The sequence below is a fragment of the Poecile atricapillus genome, chromosome 4 (genome assembly GCF_030490865.1).
Source record: "Poecile atricapillus isolate bPoeAtr1 chromosome 4, bPoeAtr1.hap1, whole genome shotgun sequence".
NCBI lineage: Eukaryota > Metazoa > Chordata > Aves > Passeriformes > Paridae > Poecile > Poecile atricapillus.
In genome coordinates, this window is record NC_081252.1 from 52,894,282 (window position 1) to 52,914,801 (window position 20,520).

Consider the following 20,520-nt stretch of genomic DNA (forward strand, 5'->3'; position numbering starts at 1 on the left):
TTTGGAAAGTGGCAAAGTAATTAAATACTTCCTTTATTTCACGGTTGTCTAAACAATCTGTTATCTGAAGGGAAAAGACAGAGTTGGTATTAAAGGTAATGAAATACTGGAAACACTATTAAGAGAGGACTGAAAAAATATGGTGAGACTGTATCAAGCCAATAATTCAAATGCCTTTGAAAAGCAAGCTTCCTGACCGGGACAGGGCTGTTGCAGAGTTAAAACCACACCGTCAAAACAAGGGTAATGCTTCAGCTGATCTATTCAGCAGCTTCTACCATACATCTGCTTTTCCAGAAAGCAAATCAAAAAAACTCTGCAGCAAAGCTATCAGCCATTGCCAATAGCTAGTGCTTCTAATGCATCCAAGACCTAGAAAATGGCACATTCAATGGGGGAAAATAAAAAATGTGGACTATTTTTAGAAAGAAAAAGTAACATATTTCAGAAATAGCCTATTGTAGACTCTCTTTCCTGTCCTCCCCCAACTCCTCCATCTTCTTAACAGCTGCAAAGTAGGAAATCTGATGAAATTTCCTCTTTTCTGCAGGCAGGAATCAGATCTCCACCTTCTGTATGGATCTGGTTTCCTATTCCTGCAGGCTCATGAGAGCCTGTGGCCCCTTATCTGAACATGCCCCATGAAAAACAGACCTGGGCTCTCACAGCTCCGTAACTGGAGACATCTGCTGGCAATGCCAACAGGATGTCAGCACCTGTGGACACTCCACAAAGCTCCAGGGAACTTAACTGCTGGCAAAGCTTGTGAATCCCTGCCTCATCTCCTCTCTGGAGGGAGACATGCTGTCAAGAGGGGCAGAGGTAGGAAGATGCCCTACAAGGAAATGGTGCAGACTGGTGTGGGGCCATGGGCCAGTGACCCAGGCAAACCCAGCACTGCTGGGAACAAGAGAAGGGGCCTGCAGCTGCCAAGGGCTGTGCTGCCACCTCTCAGCAGGACAGGCGCCAGATCACAGCCACGAGTCTCTCGAAGCGGCAGCACTTGCTGGGGCTGGCTGCCTGCCATCCTCACCACTGCGGCCACTTTGCAGTGCACACTCTTCCACCCTCAGCCTCTGCCCCAGGCAAGACATGGAGACACATCTCCCACCTGCCTAAAAGCAGTTCTTTAAATGGATGAGGCAGACATGAAATAGTCTCTAAAAAGGTAACATAGACAGTTTCAGAACTTCCTCTCTACCATGTCCACCTGTGAATGCATCTATACCTGGAATAGAAATGAAGAAAGCACAGACTGCTCCTTCCATGTCTCATGCACTCCCAGGAGAGATGGTCACTGGATATGAGGCACAGGGTAAAACAAAGCCCCAGAGAAATGCTCCAAAGACTGCAAGTCCTGTGGTCTAGAGGTTTATCTCTTGCCACTTAGTTGCGTTTTTCTTTCATATAACCCATCTCTCTCTCTCCCAGTTCACCTGGACTCCAGCCTAGTGTGCTGCTGAGAGTTTTCATCACAAAAGCCCCAGCAGAATTCTACTGCAACTGAATAAATTTCCCCTTCAGCCTCAGTTCCAGCTTCTGATACAACAGTGGCCAGGGGAGAACCTACGGCAAATCCTTCCCAACCTTGCTTAAAGCAGAAATAAGTATTTATTTTCTGCATGAGGACAGGCAGGCCAGTGCAACAGGCTAGCCAGATGGATCATATCTGTCCTCAGAGGTTTCCAAGATTGCAATGATCAAGCCCTTAGCAACCTCTTATGATCTCATGTCTGATCCTGTTTTGAGTAGCAGACTCAACTAGAAACCTACAACTTGAATTTTTCTATGTCATTCTACAACCTACAAAACTCTGTCAAACCTAAACAAATGGCTGTTATTGAGAGCTCAGGATTTGCCCCAAACAAAGTTGTTTTCACATAGAAAAGCAAGAGGCTCCACACCCACGGGTCCAAACCATAAACTTCCCAAATACATTGTTGTAGATTTCAATTATTAATATTTAGATTGATAATATTTTTTGGTAAAACAATGGAATTCACCCTTCACTCTCAAAAAGGAACTGTCCAAATTGAAAAATGAAAATAAATAAATGCATTCAACTTTAAGTTCAACCTCAGAGGCTTTGAAGCTATAAACTTTTATACTCCTGAGGCCAGTACAAAAAGTGTTAAACTGTTATACCCAAGAAAGTCAGTTGTTGATGTCAGCTTCTGCTGGAGAAAGAATGCAGCTACAATGGCCTCTCAGAGGGGCTAAAATTCACTGCTGCTCAGTGAAAGGTGCAGTGACGCATGATGCACAGACACGATGCACTTGGATCACCTCTGGGTCTAGAGTTCCCTCAGGAACCCGAACGGAGTGCTGTCATGCAGCTGTCCTGCACAAGCACAATAACCAAACCTACCCATCAGCTATATCCAGGAGGCTGAACCAGGTATAGACATAAATGTTATTTATAGAAAAAAAGAGTTAATACTTGCTGCAGGAAAATTGACTTTCCAATGGCATGCTGCAGAAATTCTGTTCCTGCTCACGAGACTTGACTCTTTCTCCTCCCTCTGCTGAGCAATTAAATGCTAGTGACATACAGCTAAAAATAGAAAACTGATTAATAACTAATTTATAAAAAATTAAGTCAACTTCACTGGGGAACTCTCTTGTTTCCACTAAATTTAATTCTATTTATAATACTAAGTTAATGAAGTATTACCTTGTATTTTATCCACAGGTACATGATACACTTAAGAAAATTCTTGTGCTGATGCAATTGATAAAATATCTTTTCTATCACAGGCTATCATACTTTACATTTCATAAATATTTTTAATCAAATGATGATGTTATCACTGAACATAAAAAAGGGCATACAAACATTTCATTACACCTAAGAGGACTTGGTGTATTTTGACTGAAAGACTCAGTAATCTAGTGAGTGACATTTCTGAGGTGCTTCAGTTCTATGAGGTGCTCTCATGTCTCGGGATGAAGGGCTGATGCAGCCTCTCAGCACCCTTCTGTCATGTGTTCTTGTGTGGGTAGAGGTCTCTTTCTGCAGGGCAACAGAGCCATTCCAAACACAGGCTCTGCTGCAGGTGCCTGTGAGGGAAGGTAACACACACCACCACAGGCAGAGAAGCCTTTAAGAGGAGCATAAAAAACCTCAGTGCACGGGCGCTGTGATTATCTCTGCCCACACATCAGGCTGGTGTGAAGACTGTCCTATGAAAGCTTCTAAAATCTAAAGCATGCTGTCTGCTTGGACATGCTCATTACCCCATGCATTTGGATGCCCAGGAGTTAAAGTAAGCTACCCTATTTATGACTTAGCCTCCATTCATGACAGAAAGTTAAATATTGTGAGGGCAGCTGTGGTTATGAGCACGTCAGTACAGAGGACAAAGCAGCACCGGTGTTCTGCTAAGCAGAGTATCCATTTCACAAAGACACAAGCACAAGCATATAGTGTTACCAAACACTTATTAGGCCTGAAAATAAACTAGTTCAGTTTGTGACAGACAGGATTTTTATCACATAAACTAGGATATCAGGCCAAGTATTTCTTCGATTAAGATCATACAAGCCAGAAATGGCCATATTGGCTACTGCTGTGGCAGAACTTTACACCCTAAATAAAACTAAAAATACAATAACCAGAAATACCTAACACACAGAGTATCACAGCTTCTACAAGAATACAAACTCCAAAGGAAGTTACAGTAGAACTTTATTAATCCTTCTTGTAAATTAAATCAAAACATAGCTCAGTTAACACTGCTTGCACACAAAATCATGTGAAATATTGTTATTGTATTTTCTATGAAAACATGACAAAACAAGCTGTCTAGAACCAGTTAGAATGCAGAGATATCAGAAAGAATCAGATTAAAATGACAATTTAAATTCTGTAAAACCATTCAGGAATTAAATTGGTTGCAACACCAATAGCCACATGTAGAAAATGTCTGACAAATCACAAACTTCTGTGATTCAAATTCTACACATATCGACTTCAAAATTTTTGTACAAAGATTTCCTCATCAAAATTAATGTTGGCAGCTGACGTGAGTGGCAATGATGGCACGACCTAGGGCTGCCACAGCTTAGTTTCTTGCCTGCTATGCCAGATACAGTACTACAGCCAGAACACTGCTTCAACAGGTTATCTGCCAACTATATAATGCTATACTCAGGCCAGCTATTTACAACAAAAGATCAGTAATCCGTAATTGGTAATCTGTAACTGACAGAGAAGACTTGAAAATGTTTCAAGAAAGTGTGAAGTATTTTTGATAGTCATTAGAGTTATTACTGGTCATTAGAGTTATTACTGGTCCATTGGAGTATAAAATTAGCTTCTTTCACTGACAGACACTGAAAAGTACATGGCCGTCTGAAGGACAAGAGACAGGCGTGTTATGTTCATAACCAAATGCTGAGCATTTGCTGAGCAAATGGTTCCCTTCTAACTGCTTTGAAGCTTTGCTGCTCATACTTCTCATCCTACACCTTTTTCCCTTCAGGTAGTCCAGCCCTCCTTGCATCTTTTCATGTGTGGTTCAAGGCAAAGCTGTCAATCTGGAACAGACACTTACTCTACGAGTGTTTCTTGGAATGAATCAAAGAACAAAGACTTGTCTTACCGGCTACGCACAAACCAGGATTTCAGCTCCACTCTCCTGTAGCTTGGCCAACAACCCTCAACCACAAGAGAGCTTATACTTTAATCTCAGTTCAATCAGTGAATTTTTCAACATGAAGGAGAGTGTTACTTGGATATAGAAAACAAGGACATTATGTGCCAAGCATGCAGTGAGTAGAAATGGACAAGTTTAAGCTAGCTAGAGAAAAATTAAAAGAAAGCTGTCTCTCCCCACCACCACCACCTCACCCTGATCTTTTTTTAGGTTGCTGCCTATATTTATTTTTTTCTGGTTGATCAGAGCGAAGTTATAATTAGAGCTGCAGGAAGCCAATAATTTCTAAGAGCTCACATAAAGATTGGTTAAAATAAAGTGGTGTTACTTACTTACTGACAAATTAATTCCCCTATGCTAAAATCTGCACAAACACTGGTTGTGGAACAAAACATTTACTTTGCCAACTTCTGATTCTAAGAGCTAGCAGATACAACTGCTCAGCATTTATAGTGTCCATCACCATTCTGTACAGTGGGAAGAAAACACAGCCTAAATGGCTGACAGGTAGGACCAGGATGAGGAGATGATTTTCACATTATTGCTGGTATTGCCACTGATTGATCAGTCTTTAGGCTTGTGCCCCAGTTTTTCCAGCTGCATTGAGAGGTATAGGTATGCTCTACCTACCACCTCTCTTAGCACCATGCTGCTCCACAAACACCAGTGGGATATTTTCCTCCTGCTTGTAGGCCAAGTTCATCCTTTTTAGCCTTAAATCATGGGCAAAATTTCATAAGCTACTTTAAGCTTAAAAGGTAAGTCTCTTGTAAAATCACTTATACGCTACCTATACTCTACCTAATACTCTAACTATACTCTAGAGATATAAGTATATTTTTTGATAATATTTTTCTTTACTGTCCTTCCCACCTGCTGCAGTTTTTTGCATCTCATTTCATAGTCGATTTAGGCAGGATGTACATATGTTTCCCAGTCCCTGCCAAACATTATTTGACTCACATACAGATGGGGTCCTTGTCAAAAAGACAACTGACACTGAGGTCTCACCCACAGGAAATTATCTCTGCACTTCCCTAGTTCCCCAAAAGCCTCAGTAAGTGTTGTTGTAAGTGGTGGAACTTAAATAACCTTCAGGCCAGAAGCACTGTTGGAGAACAGTTGTGTGGCATCTTCCCCTGTTGCAGACAATGCCTGAGGGCAGCCAGACACATTCACAATAGGACTACAGAAGGGACTTCAAAGGGAAGCCTGCCAGGCTGAGAGAACACAGAACTACTCCATTTGACAAATGAACTGAAACAGCAGGGGAGCAGCCCTATGAGGGATGGAGGATGAGAAAGGGGCATGTAAAGAACAGGAAGAGAATCAGAAGGGGAGGACAGGAGTGCCATAGGTGAGGTATATATGAAAAGAAATATATATTTCACAAAAAAGACCTGGAGCAGAAAATGAACGAATAAAGCATAAAACCAACCCAAATCTACAAGCAACTAGAGGGGGGGGAAAAACAGACCCCTAACTCAGCATTTTTTAAGATAGGAGCTATTGCCTGTGAATCTTATTCAAATACTGGGAAGAACATAGCTAACAAGAACTGAATCAATAAAATATACAAATAAACACAGTGGAAGCAAGTTAAGAAATGGCTTTGAAAATAGGCTTAATTTGTAGAAGTTTCCTCAAGGCAAAAGAACTTCAGTAATTTCTTCCATTCTAGACAGCTCTTCTTCATCTCAGCTGCTCTTCTGTTCCTGTTTCTGCCATTGTCTCCTCCTCCTCTAGAATATCAGAAGGGTTAAGGATCAGAGAAAACCTACAGCCCTGTTTTCTTCTTGTAGGAGGCGATAGTGGAGGCTTTCAGAAGGCTTCCTTCTAAGAATGTGTAGCTTGGACGTCCCATACCTGGGGCAAACATCAAACCTCTTTTTCCCTTCTGAAATGCTGACAGTGAACTGTGAGAGAGGTCTCATTTTATGGGGAGTGGGACAAGCCCAGGAGGATCTTATATTTCCTAATCTGGATTCCCAAACTTCCTGGGAGGGGTTAAATCCTTCATTCAGTGCATTCCACCTGTTTTCCCATGGAAGTTTCCCCTCAAAGCAGCCTGCTCTCCTTCCTCTGCCCTTGACATGCTTAATACACATATCTTTGCTTGAAGCTGAAGTTCCAGGAGTAATTATGATGATTGCACTACCCAGTCACATTGCTGATGGAATTGTGAGGCTAGTGATATAAAATTTGTATTTAGAGGACAAACACTGTCACTAGCACCATTTTGGTGCACACTCATTGTCTCTTGTAGGCTTCATCATTAAGCACATTCAAGCTTACAAACCAGGAGCTATTCTGTAAATGCCAACAGGCATAGGGAATCTGAGTCAAGCTCTTCTGCCTTCTCCGCCAGTATCACCACAAGAGCTAAGAACTGGAAGGAGAAACCAGACACAGAAAAATTTGCGTTCAGCTGGCCATATCATCCTCAAAGCTGTAGAAAGGGGAGGATGAGAGGACAAATAGATACAAGCACACTCAAGAACTAACAGTGACTTCTGCTGCTGAGTTTCCTCATAACTCTAACTAGGCCTGAAAATCCTAAAAAAAAAGATATTAACACTTTCACTTGGCTACTTTTCTGATTTTCATAGAACTTCTAATCTCCAGCAAGATGAAGTTCTTTATTTGCGTAACATTCCCATTCCCTGCTCTTCTGTATCAGATGCAATGCTTACCTGGCTTTTCCTTTACAGTCAAATTGTTGTGACAGGAGCAGACTCTGCCTTCCCTGCAAATTATTCACTTTTGACTCAATACCAGTTCCCTCTGACAGGATCAAGTCTGTGCTCACAGCACACTCCAGTTCCCCTGATTGCTGCAGGCTCCATGGTTTGGTTGTCCATAACTAGAGACTGGCATTAAAGCAGGGGAGTAAAACACAAACCCTTTTTAAAGAATGAGCCATCATGCCCCAGGACAGATCTCTGCCTGCTCCCAGTTATCCATCTGGCCAATGCTTGGATGAAATCTGAGATGAAAGAAAAAATTATCATATTCCAACTCTCACCACATCTCCAATTCTCTTTGTTGTTACGCAGAAAAAATTGTGACAATTCCCTCTCCTGTTACTTGCTTGCAGCCCTTTTACATGCTCTCTTTGCAGTCCTCTCCTTATTTCTTGCTTTGTTTTCACTGTCTACTTTTATTACAGTTTTGTAGCATCTAGATGCCTGCTGTGATATGCTCTAGTTTTACTCCTGCCTTTTTCTCTGGGGAAGAGGGGAAGAGAAAGATGAAAAGGTGAAATTAATTTGTTTCTCTGATAAGGCAGTTAAGAAGCATGTTGGCCCCTCTGAGCATTTCAATAGCTTATCCTCTTTTCTAATGTTTCTGAGAGGGGAATGAAAACCAAATGTTCAAAACTGCCAGCACATCCACATCCTCTTTTGAAAACTGAAAACTGAGACTAATTATAATGGCTCACACAGTCCAATTGTGTTGCTGATCTAATCAGCTTACATTAGGAGAAGCACTGAATAAACCTGCACAACGGCTGGGACACTGAATCAATTTCTCCCTGGCCAAGCACATTTAAAGCTTGCTTATCAGCTGCATGACATCTGGAAAAAAACCTCAAAAACAACAACAAAAAAAAGAAAAATACCAAAAAAATAATTCCCTCAAAACCCCCAGTGGCTGCAAAAAGTTTTTAATCTTACCCTCCTATTTCTCTACCCACATACAAAAGGAAGAAGCCTTTAATTTACAAAGGATTTGGGGTTTTGTTTATAGTTTTGTTTTTTTTTTCTGGTCTGGGCATATCCTTTTGAAATAAGGCAAACATAGGCACTTGGGTATCATTAGTTAGTGATTAAACACATCATGAGACAGAAAATTGGCAAAGAAAGTAAGGCTGGTTTGTTCGTGTTGGTCTTACTGTTGGCTCTTTGTGCACACTCTGAGTGGCAGGCCTCTGTAAACTGAGCTCAACACTTGGGGGGTCCTTCTTCAACTCTACTGGGGGCCTGTCCCCTCTGGCTACTCCATCAAATTTCAGAGATCTGGTTGGTGAAGGAGTAAATATTACTGTTGTACATTCTTTATCCTTTTCTTCCATGCCGTTGACATTTTCTCCATTCATGCTGACTTTTCCATCTACCTGCAGAATACAGTTAAATAAATATGCTGAGACAAGTAGCATTCAAAGGAATTTAGGAAATTAGGAGTTCAGTGTGATACTACAATCATTAACACAGTCTGTGTTATCAGTGAGGGATGAAGTCAAGCACATATTTCATTCAACAGGCCAAAACAGAAGAAGACCCTATGACCCTAGAGGGCTCATAAACAAAATACAGACACAAGGAAATAATTTTTCTGGATTTCCTGGTTTCCCACATTCCATTCTCCCAGTAACATACAGACACCCTTTGCATGCATCACAGATCAAAGGATGTTTTAAAAATAACAATTTTTATGTTAAATTTAGGCCGAAACTGCTGGGTTTTGCATTGCCTTATGCAAAAGCCAAGTAGGTTCTCCAGGACTAATTATACTGATGGACTGCTTATGTACCTCAATGATCTCACCACAGTATTAGCAGTCTGTGCTTTTTTGAAGCACTGCCGTGAACTTTGAAGGGACAGGAGCAGCAGAGTTCATCCACTTGCTTCTTTATTGTTCATAACAGGGAATCAAGGCACCAGCAAATAAAACCCTCCATAAGGTAATCAAATAGATTAGGTGCTTTCCCAAAAAATTACTTTAGGTAATCTCCTGAAAAGGAAACAGTTTAACTACCTTTTTTCTCAGGGTCAAGCTAGCTCCTTGGTGGCCATATATGTCTGCTAAGGAACCTTTAAGCAAAGAAGAATACAAAATATACTCACTAGCCATTCACCTTAAGAGGGCCCAGGCAGAGAGACCAGGAGAGGACCAGGTCTCAGTACCACCACATTGCTCCTGCCTGGTTTACACAACACAGATGCTTACAGGCTTGTCAGCAGGCGTGAGGAGTAAGGAGGGCTTTGCTCTGTGCACAGAGATCCTTCCTTACTTATTGAGTGAACAGCTTGGATACCCCCAGAGTGGCACTCCAACTTAGTACATAGTACATATCATCAGTACCAAGCTCCTTCCATTGACTTCTCATACACGCACTTATTCTTTTGAGCATGATTAACCAAGAGGCCATCCCTGAGGTTCTGGGCATCCCTAGCTCTGACAGATGTGGAGGAAGGTGGAGGCAGTTAGCCCTTGCACAATCATCACCTGTTTCACCCCTTCTGAGTGTTTTTCAGATGAAAATGTTCCCTCCCTTTCTACACTGACATCATCCACTTAACACAGTACCTCTCTTAAGGTTTTTTTCCAAAACATAAAGGTGAGCAGGAACTGAGCACCAAGTCTTCTGGGACTGTGTGCTGGGTTACCTACTAGAGAGGCAGGTTATGAAGGATCTCAAAAATAAAAAGGCCAGGAAAACACTGTCAGGCTGCACCATCCATTTCAGTGTCTCTGTTTAGACTAAGACATTTCTCTATTTATATTAAGGAGGAAAACCAAATGTTCAAATGAGTAGGACAGATGCCCTGGCTGCAGAGTTAAACAAACATGCTCCTTTCCTTCTGATCTGGAGGAAGTCAACACGTTGTCACCAGAGCCAAGAATCATCGACAGATTGGTGTTTCAAGGGAAAATAATGCTACAGCTTCATGTGCTAGGGAATAATTCCTACTGAGACAAATCCCATTGTTTCACATCATGTGAACAAGATTCAGGCATATTTTTTTGTGGGGTGTAGGAGCCTTCACAGATTAGTTTCTTCCCACATATGGGAATTATATATGCAATAACATTATGGTGATACACACACATATCTTGGTCCACTGATGAAAAAAGTGTCAAGGATCAGAAAAAGACAGAGATCCACAATTCACTGGTATCTAAAAAGTAAATTGTTGCATACCAGCTGAGGTATAGGAGACACAGGAATTATCAGTTTCATGTTTCAGCTAGGAAATATAGTAGGGCATGGTTTCCACAAGGACTGGGACAGACTTCAATAAATTATACATCACAACATACTTTTTTCACTAGCTATAAAAAGCTGACTTAATTTTTAGAAAGTAAACAACTTGAATATACACAGTAGCAGTGCTACTGGGATATCAGCAGGGCTTCAGGAACCCCTGAATGCCACTTGCAAAGTCTGAGCAATGGCAGACAGAAGGGAACCCAAACTCTAGGGGCCGGGGCACCCATGGCAGTAGGCTTCACACTGTTCACAACATGACTACATGAGACTTGGTTAAGCTCCAGTTTTGGTACAGGCACTGTAAACAGCAGATTTTTTGAATTTGACTTATTCTGGTGTGTTCTTTTTAATACATCCCAGTCCTTTTCTTTTTCCATCATTGGTTCAGTATCTTACTCCCATTCTCCACAGCCACACAGTCAAAAGATACACTCCTCAGATTTCATATTTTGGTTTCAGAATATTGTTTCCTGTTCTTCTCCTATCCTCTTCTCCCACAAATCTCACATCTGATTTATTCCCAGCAGCCCTGCTTTCATCCAAGTTCTCTTACTCCTTTACTCCCATAATCTGTGCTCAGTTCTTGCAAACCAATGGAGCCACTCTCCCTCTCTCACCATCAATCTCCAGCGACTCTGCTACCCCAGTACCAACCTGTTTCACTGAATCTCCATGCACAACCTCAATTCTCTCTTTATGCCTGAGAAGAAGCTTTCCCCACCCATCCTTGATGAGAAGCATATTTAAGACAGAGCATATCTTTGGGCAAGCTGGCTCTTGGTTCTGAAGGAGTAGGGACACATTTGTTTGAGTACAGCAAAAATCAGACCCCTGACACAAAAGTCAGTTCAGGTCTTGCTTCAAAAGTCAGGGCCCCCACACTCCCTGCCTCTTCCATTTTGTTCAAAGACAAAAAACATGACCACATACTCTTTTCTAAAAACTTTCTGAGGAAACACCTTGCTTTTTTCTTCAATTCCCTCTTTCCCTAAACAAATTTAGCCTGAGGAAAAACAACCAGTGCAAATATTTCGGTCTGAAGAGGTCAAGATACTAAGACTGATAAACATGAAGAAACCACTAAACTAGGCAGCAGAGCATGAAGCTGAATTTTATAGTAACAGAATGCTGCCACCATTTTCTACATAATTGCATTAAACATTTATATGTTCAGATGACTTAACCAAGATCTCTTTGCCTCCTGGTTGACTTTGGGGCACGTGATGTATCCTACCTTAAAGTTCTTTAAAATTTCCTGTGTGTTTTTGGGTTGTGAGTAAGGCTTGGGTGTCAGCATAGGCACAGCCTTGGAGACACTTTTGCTGGGAGATGTGCGTCCTGTTGAACTGCTGGGCTCTAGTTCAGTGGTGGGAACAATGGTTGCTTCAATTGTGGCAGTGAATTTTGGAGCAGGAAGTGACTGTTGCCTTAAATATCTCAGAGGATTTGGGTCTTTCAGTGGGGAATTTGGTTCCACTGAATGGCTTCTTTCCAGGATTTTTGGCATCTGCAAACGCTCAAGGACAGCTTCACTGATAGTGAATCTTTCAGTATACTGCTGGAGGATGCTCTCAGCCTCCTCTGGTGTCTTTGCATTCTTGTACGCCTCATGAAGCTCTCGCTCCCTTCTCTCTCTGCAAGAAAGACAACACAAAAGAAACCATTGCATTAACACTGGAAATCACAGCCGTTTCCTCTTCAACATCCTCCCCTCTCCCTCACTCAGGCTTGCAGGCATGGCTGCCCACAGTTACCTATCACCTATGGAGCACACAGCATTTTCAGACATGCCACTGCACTCCAGGAAAACAACATACTTCTCCTCCACAATTTCTCGGTAGGTTTTGATGCTTTTTCTGCGCTCATTCATTCCGTCTCCAGCCAATAACCTCTCCATTTTCTTCCTCTCAGCTTCCTTTTTAATTAAATCCTGTGAAGCGCTCCTTCGACGACTCTTCCACCGAGCCAGGTCCTGTGAGAGAAGGAAAGCACTTGAATGCAGAGTTGCAAATAACTAAAAAGTGGCTGCAGGTAACAATGAACCCAAGCAGCCTGTTGCAATACTTGTTCTTGCCTGTGGACTAGGCTCCTAGCAGGAGCTGCAGGCAGCATTATTATTTCAATGACAAAAGGAGATCATGCCATAAATGAAGATGTCTGAGTTTTCTGTTAACAGCAGGATACAGTAAAGATTTCATAGCTTCACTGCTTACTTTGCTTTTGGCAGGAAATTTGGCCTAAACAGACCAGTCATTTTCACTTGGGCCAAAAATAGGGACAAAATCCAATTCCCCAGAAAGTTTAAGTAAAAAAAAATATGTTTGGTGAAGAATTTTAATAATCAGATACATGGGAAGCAAGGGTTCGTTGGAAGAGTGGATGTTGTTTCACCACGAGCTACAGCTGCACTGATAGTCTGCTTTGGAGAGCTGATAGTTCTGTACTTGGTCCATGTTATCAGTCAGCTATATGCAAATATGGTTGACCCATGATATTGGGGTGTTTTGATAGAAAAATCCAGTGCAGCATCAAAATTTAAATTTTTCATCGTGGCCACCCTGCAGTATTTTGGATAGAGATGTGAGCAAGAGAGGTTAGGGAGTGACATGGCTCATACCTGGCTGGTGTGAGAAGACAGAGTAAAAAGCATATGGTTTGTATCCAGCTATATAGAGATGTCCTTGTTGAAGTAACAATCTCAGTCTTTTTGGAATCTGCCTGCCTGAAATTGTGCAGAAGTTTGACTGAATCTGGTTCTCTGCCTTTTCTGAAAAACTAGCCTGACACTGAACCACAGAGTCACAGGAGGTACCTGTTATGGGCCCCTGTGATGTCTTGCATCTTTTATGAATCCACAGATCCTGGAGGATACAGAAGCAGGATCTTTTTCACAGTACAAGAATTACAGTAAAGAAGTTTTCTAAACTGTAAAATTTCTTTGCAGCCAGCTAGCAAAGGAACAAAATTTTACATGTAGAAAGTAACCACTGCAGAACTTCTGCAAAGAAAAATAACTTCCTAGAAAACTAGAAAGGAACATTTGTCATTAACTTTTCAACATCAGGAGATTAGTATATAAATTATATTTCATGCACTCTAACAAATTTTGATTTTAATAAAAACCAGATATTCATAACACATACTCAATTCAAAGGCTATTTCATTAATTACATGGTTTTCTGATATTTTAATTGCATTTTTATTGGTAAACAGCAGAAGGTACTGCAAGCATAACTTATTTTATTAAAATCAGGAAAAGACATAGTCACATTCAATTTAGCTTAAAACCACAAATTATTGATGCTACACTTATGGGAATGTTCATTAAAGTACTTCTCCACATAACCTACATATATCAGTCTATATTCCCCCTCATGAAACATAGGTCTATCATTTTCCTCAGTTACTAATTATTCTCATTGAAGTACCAAAGCATTTATTTTTTCAGCTACTTCCACTAATGTCTATTGTTTGGAAATTAGTTTTTCCTAACATAAGCCCTCCTTCTCTTTTCATAATTAAAAACAAGACATGTTTGTCTTTTCCAGTTCTGATGCTTTAGAATAACAATAATTTTAGAAAGCCATGAAAGTGTTAATTGTTGGCAAATTTATGGGCATCTAAAATATCAGACCATGACACAGGTCTCTATAAAGACCTCAGAATGCCAAGGACATTCTAATCAAGTAGCCCTTCAGAACTTTTAGTTTATGGTAGACGGTGCTGAGGGCCCAGAAAATCTAGGAACTTTAGCTCAGAGGATTTTCAATTCAACAGCAGAGTTCTCAAACTTCTTGATTGCCTTTGGATTTATTCTTATCTCTGCTGGGAAATTATGGTTTCCCACACATACAGACCTTTCAGCTGAAGTCCTTCATTGTTCTACTATAAAGTCACTTCTTAGCGTATATGCAACTTGTTTTTAACTTTTCTTTGAATTTTCTACCAAAAACTTCTCTGAGGTGTTTCACAGAAGCTCTGCTTGTAATGAGAAACTACCATACTTGAAGAGATGTGTTTTATTGTGTTCTGTTTTTTTTTAAAATTTAAAAAATATCCCAGATTCCTCATTTAAAATCAAATTTAAAACAAACTTACCTGCAGATCATGTTTTACTAATTTGCTGTAGACAATGCCAAGAGCCTGGACAGCTTAAAAAAATACACCAAGGAAAGAGGATTTGGAAAGGCCTTGTAAACCAATCAGGGTGTAGCTAATGTGAAGTGCCATTTGTTTGCTTGGACAAGATGGAAAACATTAACATTTTCTGTATGTATGCAAATTTATTAAAGAAAAGGCTGACCTATTTATTCTCTGTCCTACTTAGTCTTGTATTTTGTCAGTTTGGACATTGACTAATCAGAAAGGTTAGAGAAGCCAGCACTTAGAAGTTGTTCTTCCATTTGTTTTTACCTAATCACAGTTTCTTTACATTTTTTGAAAAAAGAAAAAAAACTGGTAAACAGGCAGAGGGACTGCAAGATCTTGTACTCTTTGATTTATATCAAGTTATGAACTTCTACGCTTTTTGCAACAATCCACTGAGGTAAAAAAAAGCTCTCCTGATTATTTTAAGGACTTGACAGCAAGTGCAGATTTAGCAGGTTGTCCTGTTTTTGCCTAGCTGGCTGGCCTCAGTGCCTGCCAGCATTGCAGACACTGTTGTATACTCACATCTTGCCATCTGGTCTCGTCCTCTTTCAGCTGGTTGTGTATATTCTGCAGCTTCTCATGGCGAGCTTTGCTATGAGGCTGAGCCACAGCTTCTTCTTCACATCTCATGTCAAACATACTCATACTCCTAAACAAGGGAAAATAACAACAGGCCCGGTCTTATTTAGGGGCTTATATTCCTTCAGCTAGTAAGAGCTGCAGCCACATGAGGGTGCTGCAGCAGAACCAGACACCTGCGCTGTTACAGAGCTCCCAAAAGCAGCAGTGCCTCAGACAGGCCTGTTAGCACTCCTATAGCTCCCACAGGCATTACACTCCTCGAGTTCCCATTTTGTTAGCCGACCACAACTTTGTCTCTCGCTACTAACTTTACACTTCCATCAATAGCTCTTGCTAAAATCATTTTATCATTCAGAACATTTCTGAATGTTCTACTTTCTGAAGATTTGTGTCCAATGGGTTTTCAAGATTGCTTCGATTAACACCAGAGACAGAAGTTTCCCTTTCAGGGTAAAAGAAGGCTTGAGAAGTACATCAAGGGCAGCATGGCCTGCTACATGCTATTGCTACAAATCCAGAGAAGTATCCTCAGTTCAAATTGCATGGTACTTTCTTCCCTTCCCTGTCCTCCCTTCCCTGCCTTGAAGAAATTCAGCGCTACCAACACAACTTATTAACACAGCTAACCTAACAAGGAAAAGATGACGTCAAGGACAAAAAAAGTATTTTTTTTCTATTTACGTCTCTGACCTTTGGAGAATTAAAGGAAAAAAAAGTTATGGTTTGATGTTATACATCTCTTTATATTATACAAAGATCTTCACACAAAGATAACATGCTTACTACTCCACCTCTACTACCTATTATTAGTCAAACATGACCTTAGTGGTGCCATTCAAAGCAAAAAAAAAACAAAAGAAAGCCATGCAGCTCCACATGAAGTGATTTCACAGCAGTCCTCGAATGACAACCTTCAGCTTTATTCATTTGAGCCAATGAGCCAACTGGCAGGAGAAGCACCCAATGAAGATAAAATTGTAGGCAACTCTGCCCACAGTAATCAAAGTGAACAGTCATGGAAAGCTGTGCATATATTTATGAACCAGCATTTATATTCAGGCAAGCAAAGACGGGAATGCCACTCTCAAGGAAAAACTTAAAAGGTCTGGACAGTGTATGGAAAAGGGCATGCACAGATTCCATTCTGATAAGTAGGTATTTACTCAGAAATTGAGGAGAGAATAAACATCTTATTGCCTTTAAGCATGAACAGTGAAGTTAACATATTACTGTGCTTCACCCCTTAAACAGAGTGCTGAGGGTTACACTAATTTGGGTTTTTCCTGTGGGTATTTTAACATTTGCATTGTTCAGGATTGGATTGGAACACTCCTAAATAACAGACCTAAAGAGATGGCAAATGTTGTTGTTTTTAAAACTTAAATATCAATTGTATTTGGCAGACTGGTGAGGTAGGTTGGGAGATGCATAACTTGCAATAAGGTCATGCTTATACGGTTTATTCCAGTTTTCCAAGAGCTTTTGACACTCATACTAAGAAAGCCTTTAGTGTTCAGTGTTGGATACCTTGTGCCTATGGGGTCAAACTGGTTGTGTAGCTCCTCTCTTGCACTCTTTCCTCATGCTGAAGAATTTTTCATTCACATGCAGCAGGAGAAAAGGTAAGACCTGAAATGGTGGTTACTGGTCCTAGTCGAGTGCATGAGCACACACTCTTTGCCATTTGGGATGGAAAAATCTTGCCCTTCTAGCAGGAGTACCTGGATTGCCTAATGTAAGTCTAATGTATGTTCCCTGGATTCATGCAGGTCTCACAGGGTGCACAAAGGCAGCAACAGGTTTTATAACTATTAGCAATGCAATAAAAAAGGTTCTCTGGCAAAGGCTTCAGCCTTGGCCAGAAGTCAAACTATACACTACAACCCCAGATGCACCTCCTACTCCCGCAGTCACCTCCTACTCCCGCAGTCACCTCCTACTCCCGCAGTCACCTCCTGCTGCTGAGCCTTCATTGTCAGGGATAAGCAACTGGGTTGGTTCAAACTTAAGCTCTGCAGCAACATGTTATTCCACAACAGTATCTTCCTAAAACAGCAATCTGAAGGAGTCCCATCTCAAAGCACTGTGCTCCACTCTGACCAACATGTAGTAATTGAGGAGAAAAACCTACCTTCCTGAGTACATGGACAAAAACAACTGAAAGGTCTTCTATGTCAACTTCTCTGCCTGACAAGTTCAACCTTAGAAAAGAATCAGAGGCCAAAACTCTGAGCTTCTATCAAAAGACACTTTTCACTGTGAGTTCTGCATAATTTCATCCTGTTTCCATCTTGTATAATCTACAAATGGCTCCAGACAATCACAAACTCCTCCATGAGCAGGATTAGATTTGCTCCTTCCTTCAACCACATGCTGGGCCAGCAGGCCCATAGCACACAAATAGACAGGGAATATGTAACTGCACTAAGTTAAAGTTCATTAACTTTCTGACATTGGCACAACTCCAGAGATTGTATACAAACTCTGTCCTGAAGCAAGAGGCCTTTCTGCTGACCGGTGTACCAACCCTGTCATTCTAACAATGATCTGGGAAAAAAGCACTGTAGAGACCAACAATTATTTGGGATGTCAGGATTTTCAAGCTACACTGCTTTATTATCACAAGTTACAGTTGTTCTTGTTGGTGATATCACGCAGCAATTTCTTATTTTTTTAACAGGTCTAAATAAATTTTGGATTAAAAAAAATTCTGAAGGACTGCAGTGTTTAGATTATTTTAAAAGTGAGAGATGAGGTAAAAAATCTTTTTATGGAAATATGTTAAAAATCCTTAAGTAAGGCATTTATTATGTGGCTACATTACCATTTTACAGTCATACTAAGACTTAAGAAACTCCAACAAAACATAAAAAGGGACAGACTGGCTCAAAATCAGACTCTAGTAAAGAAATACTCAAAAGTCTCAGCACACTACGAGCCTAAACTCACATCGGACTATCACAGTATCAGCAGAACTCTCTCTCTTCAGGAGATGGGAATGGGCCTGACCAGCAGCAGCACACTAAGTATTGTCTTTTCTGGATGCTGAGACAGACCAGGACTGATGACAATATCTAGTTTTCCTCTAATTAGCAAAGGGAACTTTGACAGTCTAATAAAAGGTGTTTTATTAGTTTTGCATAGTTTTGCTTCTGTAATAAAGAGAATCTAGTCTGACTGAATTCAAGTTATAGTTTTCAATATGGACTTGACAAACATTTTTAAAATATTTTAAATGTCAGTTCAATTTATTTTTCCTACTTGAGAAACAAGTTTTATTAGACTGTCTCCATAACTACTTTGTCTTTAGATGGGAAAACACGGTCTTACTTTTATAAGAACTTAAAAGAGAATGTAGGAAAATAGTTGCTCTGTAAACTTTAGCACATCTGGAAAGGATGACAGTGAGGTTGGAACATCAATTGTTTTGCCTTTTAAAACAAAATCAGAATCAGTATGGAATAAGCAATATGATTTATTGATTGCTGCTGCTCTTATATTATACCACCAAGCCCAATACAACGCCTCTTTGAAGGCATCTCCGTGTACCTTCTGTCATGATTGCAATTAACAGACGTGCACAGATGAAAAAATCAATCCTATAAGCAGGCTTTCTAAAATAGTTGGAACATCCCCATTGTTAACTATAGCACTCGTATGTTATATTGCTCTTTCTGTATCGTCCCTCCATTTGATTGGACAGATTCCTACTGCTTGAAAATTATCATGTTTACTCTGTAATCGGAGAACAGAGGCTTTTCTCATCATAAAGGTATTACAGAACTTGTAAAGAACATTCAGCCCATCATTCTAAGCTTTGTCATTAGAGAAAAAGGTGAAAAATTGCATCTGAGTGTCTGTGTACTCATTATAAAACCCTTACAACACTCCACACTCTTTCTATTTTGGGATTTCATCTGAGAGACAGAGAAGGTCATGTGCATTTATGTGAACAGGACATTAGGGATATTATTATGTGTGTAGCTCCTAACTACTTCTCTTCTAAATAGCTAATACTTCCAAAGAGCTTTCCAAATGACATTGCATACTATTCTGTACTAAAGTTTGTATGCTTACATGAACAATTAAAATTTTTGAGTGTAATAAATGTCAGTTCTTCTCCTTCTATGAAAAGTGATGCATTGAGGTGAAAAGCTTAAAAACTGAAATTTAGTACATTATTAAATAAAACTTAAGGGATTAAGGATTAAGGGATTGAATATAAAGTTTTTAAAAGAGAATAAAGGCTCAGCTAAAGATGTGTATTCCTGGTAATTATTCTGAAGGTCACAATAATATTATTTTGCTTTGGAATATCTTTATTTCTTCCTGTTCCTACTCATACTTCATTTTTTTTCTTCAACACCCAGATTCAACCCAACTCTCTTTACCTGTAGCTGATTAGAGGCAATGGAAATTCAGAAGTAAACCAAGACAAAATAAAAGAAAAAAAAGAGGAATCAATACTTTAAGCAACAGCTGGACATTAGTATTACGCTTAGTTTTTTTATGGGCCTTTATATAGGAATTATTCTTAACTTCGATGTAAGCCATATCGCATTCCATTTTTCAGTGCTGTCTGAAAAATTTATTTGCCAAGCACTGCAAAATAATAATAATGATGATGCATCAACTGCATTTTAAATTAGTAGAAAGATGGGAAAGCATGCAGTGTAAGTTGTTTAAAACAGAATCTTGTACACACAAGACAACTTACTCTGCGTCATCAGACACAGCAGTTCTGGGGCCGAATCTACAAGACCAAATATAAAATTAGATTGCGGATAAATACATTAAGTAGTAATTGCAACTGGACCCATATAATCTGCACAACTGGCACGTCTACTAGTAAAGCTGAGAAAAAAAAACAACCCATACCATTCAGGGATTATCATCAAACACGACTTACCTGATCATCCTGAGGTCAAACTACATAAGAACATGTACATCTACACCACTCATCCCTCCTTAAACACATACTTATGCCCCACATTATAAAAAATATTTGAAGTATATCTAAAATGTGTGTAGAAAATAGTTATTGAAAACAGACAATGTCTTAGCATTTACCATGTGCCACACATGCAATGAATGGAGACAAAACTTAACAGTTACATTCCACAGCAGTGCTTA

At 40.1% G+C, this 20,520-nt stretch overlaps 1 protein-coding gene across 4 annotated transcripts in view; it reads right to left on the minus strand.

The window, feature by feature from the left end:
- Positions 1-20,520, minus strand: part of LIMCH1 (LIM and calponin homology domains 1) — a 172,638-nt gene that overhangs the window by 24,775 nt on the left and 127,343 nt on the right. For all 4 annotated transcript variants that reach the window (XM_058837311.1, XM_058837310.1, XM_058837309.1 and 1 more), the window contains 5 exons: positions 20,105-20,140; positions 15,328-15,454; positions 12,471-12,625; positions 11,888-12,287; positions 8,554-8,775 (listed from right to left, as the gene is read on the minus strand). In XM_058837311.1, coding sequence (XP_058693294.1) covers positions 8,554-8,775; positions 11,888-12,287; positions 12,471-12,625; positions 15,328-15,454; positions 20,105-20,140 — 940 coding nt within the window. The remainder of the gene's footprint in view (positions 1-8,553; positions 8,776-11,887; positions 12,288-12,470; positions 12,626-15,327; positions 15,455-20,104; positions 20,141-20,520) is intronic.